Source organism: Gastrolobium bilobum, unplaced genomic scaffold, assembly GCF_033153095.1.
Source record: "Gastrolobium bilobum isolate Gb01-03AN ecotype WA unplaced genomic scaffold, APGP_CSIRO_Gbil_v1 utg44336, whole genome shotgun sequence".
Taxonomy (NCBI): Eukaryota; Viridiplantae; Streptophyta; class Magnoliopsida; order Fabales; family Fabaceae; genus Gastrolobium; species Gastrolobium bilobum.
Window position 1 is genome coordinate 123,817 of NW_026896514.1, and position 3,173 is coordinate 126,989.

General features: G+C 38.5%; 1 protein-coding gene across 1 annotated transcript; it reads left to right on the forward strand.

The window, feature by feature from the left end:
- The first annotated feature begins 1,562 nt into the window (after nt 1-1,562).
- LOC133300192 (zinc finger protein ZAT10-like) lies at nt 1,563-2,869 on the forward strand. Its single transcript, XM_061499701.1, has one exon. The coding sequence runs from the start codon at nt 1,712-1,714 to the stop codon at nt 2,456-2,458; it is 747 nt and encodes a 248-aa protein (XP_061355685.1). The 5' UTR covers nt 1,563-1,711; the 3' UTR covers nt 2,459-2,869.
- Nucleotides 2,870-3,173: the final 304 nt, after the last annotated feature.

The following is a 3,173-nucleotide window of genomic DNA, read 5'->3' on the forward strand; positions in this document are numbered from 1 at the left end:
CAAGTATACATTAATTTTTGTTCTTGAAACATAACTTCACATGATTAAAGGAAATTCGGATATACTTAGGATATTGCTAGAGAATATTCGGGACGCAAGAACACTATCAAGATTCTTATTGATGATACCACTAGGATTAGCCTAGTGGTGTGGGGTGTGTGTGTGTAGTGTAGGTGTTGTGTTCAATTCCTTGTAACCTCAAAAAAAAAATTTTCTTATTGATGATAATAAACCCCATTTTCATCTAAGAAGAAAACACATATAAAGGGGACTAGACTGACTCAGTTAACATGGGTAATTGAAATGTGTGAGTCTAACAAAATGTAGGAATTTTTTTTAAAGTTATTTTACGAAAATACATTAATAACATTTAATATTTTCCAAATAAAAGAATTTTCTTTTTAATTTGAAGCTCCTTGTTTAGACAAAGGGAAAACTTTAAAAAAAAAAAGATAAAGATAAAGATAAATGCTAGGATAAATCTTCGAAAATCTACCTATTAGTGGTTTGTCGTGCAAAAAACTTCAATACTTTTCTTAAAATTGACGATTTGTTTTACCTTATATTCTGGGACACAATTGCAAGAATGCTGCACTAGTAAACAGGTATAACGCGTCCCACTTTCATGAATGCCTATGGTATAATTTAATTTAGCGGTAATATCCCACTACAAGTCTACTCCACTTGCTGACACCAGATTATTCTACACCACCACCAAGAAAACTCTCCCATGTGATCTGAATGGTTCGTTCCTCCTTTTTCCAATTACCCCATTACCTACCTCATAACAAACCAAAGCATAGCTAGCCTCATGGCGGTGCCTGTTTTCTAAAGTGTGATGCAATGTGCAATAAGTACCTTTTTTTCCCACACTATAAAATTACGCAAAAATAAAATAAAAAAATAGACATTATTCTAAATATCATCTCTCATGTAAAATTTGCATTTATCTCTATTCATGTAAATTTTTAATGTTAAAATTTGGAATGGGATAATTCAAAGGAGTAACAATGAATCACTCCTTCACTTTCCAAGTTGCATGTCGGCTCCCAAAAGATGTTGACAAGGAAAAGTCATGGGATGCTTAATCCACTGGTGTGCCGGCTGCTGTGGACGAACTCAAATATTTGAAACGCGTTCATTATTCACATCCCTTAGACACCAAAATAAATAGAAAGAAGAACCTTTCTTTTGTACTTTTTGGTGGACTTTGACATTGAACTTGGAATACGGAATTGGTCTTCCTTCAGACTTCACTTGGTTGAGTAGGTTCTCAGTCCCTTCTCCACTTCTCTCAATGTCAGTGTCTTACATTACTTCTCCACCTCCAAAATAAAAATAAAAATAAAAATAAAAAATAAAAAACAATCTCAAAATTGACACTTTCTTTGACCGACCTTGGCCAACAAGAAACTTTCCTTAATGGACCTAAAAAACGTGCTCCACTATAAGCCACCTGTATTCTACCTGTTAATTTAAAAATAAATAAATAGTGAAATTAGCTTGCACACCGCGCTTAATTGCTCACCACTTGTCACGCAACTTCCATCAAATTTTCACCTCCTTATAAACACACCACACACCATTACTACTCTCACTCAAAAACACAAACACAAAAAATCAAAACTCTCTAAAACAGCACAACCCAATTCAAAAAAGTCTCTCTTTTTAACACTCCCACATAGCATTTGAGTTATATAGAATCTCAGACATGGCTCTGGAAGCTCTCAACTCACCCACCACCGCTACCCCACCTTTCACCTTCGATGATCCAAGCTTGAAGCGAAAGCGTTCCAAGCGTTCACGCTTGGACCACCCTTCATGCACCGAGGAAGAGTACCTCGCTCTCTGCCTCATCATGCTCGCTCAAGGCAGGACCACCACCACCACCACCGCTTTCAACCGCCACACTCATCCTCTCCCTGACTCACCGCCACAACCGACCACCGCTCCCTCCAGTGCCCCCAAGCTTAGTTACAAATGTTCCGTGTGTAACAAAGCTTTCCCCTCTTACCAAGCACTTGGTGGACACAAGGCCAGTCACCGGAAACTATCCGCCGGCGGCGATGATCAATCCACGTCCTCAGCCGCCACAACTAGTTCTGCTAACACCGCCACCGCCGCCGCATCCAACGGCGGAGGTAGGGTTCACGAGTGTTCCATCTGCCACAAATCCTTTCCCACCGGACAGGCCTTGGGGGGACACAAACGTTGCCACTACGAAGGTGGTTCTGGTGCTGGTGGTAGCGGCGGTGGTGGCAGCGCTATCACCGCCTCGGAAGGTGTTGGATCGACCCACACCATAAGCCACAGCCACCGTGACTTCGATCTAAACATCCCTGCTTTTCCAGACCTTTCAACCAAGGTCGGAGAAGACGAGGTTGAAAGTCCTCTGCCAGTGATGAAGAAGCCCCGTCTTTTCGTGTTTCCCAAGATCGAAATCCCTCAAATCCAATGAATTAATTGAATTTTTATATGAGTTTTCTTTTTTCGATTATTTGGAAAATTTTGTGTTATTTGTTTATGTACAAACTTAGTACTTGGAGTCTTGTACTCTGTTTTCTGGTTTAGGTTGTACTTTTGACAGTTGCAATTCAATTCAATTTATTTATTTAATTTTATTTGTGAAAATCAATCTGATTTTGTTTCAAGAAATGCCCGTGGAATCGCCGTCATGAAACGGCAAAGCCCGCGTCGTGGGTGCGGCAAGTCCTGGTGGCAGTGCCTCTTGTGAATTCTGTTGAAACCACTTGCGCATGTTTCTGTATCTGTGACTGTGGGTGTTGTTGACAGTTTTTACTGTTGGAAAAAAGCACACTAAAACAGCTACAGTACGTTATATTCATTAAATAAATTTACACACTATATTCAAATCCTATCGGTTAATGTTAATGTGAAACAATATACATTATGAAAATGAATAAGAAACATTATTGATTATTCCTTCGTGCACATAAGCGCTTGTTATACCTCTTTTTGTCTCCCACTTTCATTTCTTTTTCACTCGCAACAGTTTAAATAAATAAATAAATGAATGAATGAATGCTTAATATTCTTTTAATGATAAAAAAAAAGGTATGTAGAACAGAGGACTTTTTCATCCTTTTGTTCTTCATTAATTATTTAATAACTATTTTGTTCCTTATTTAAAACTATTTACCAATCTATCCCTC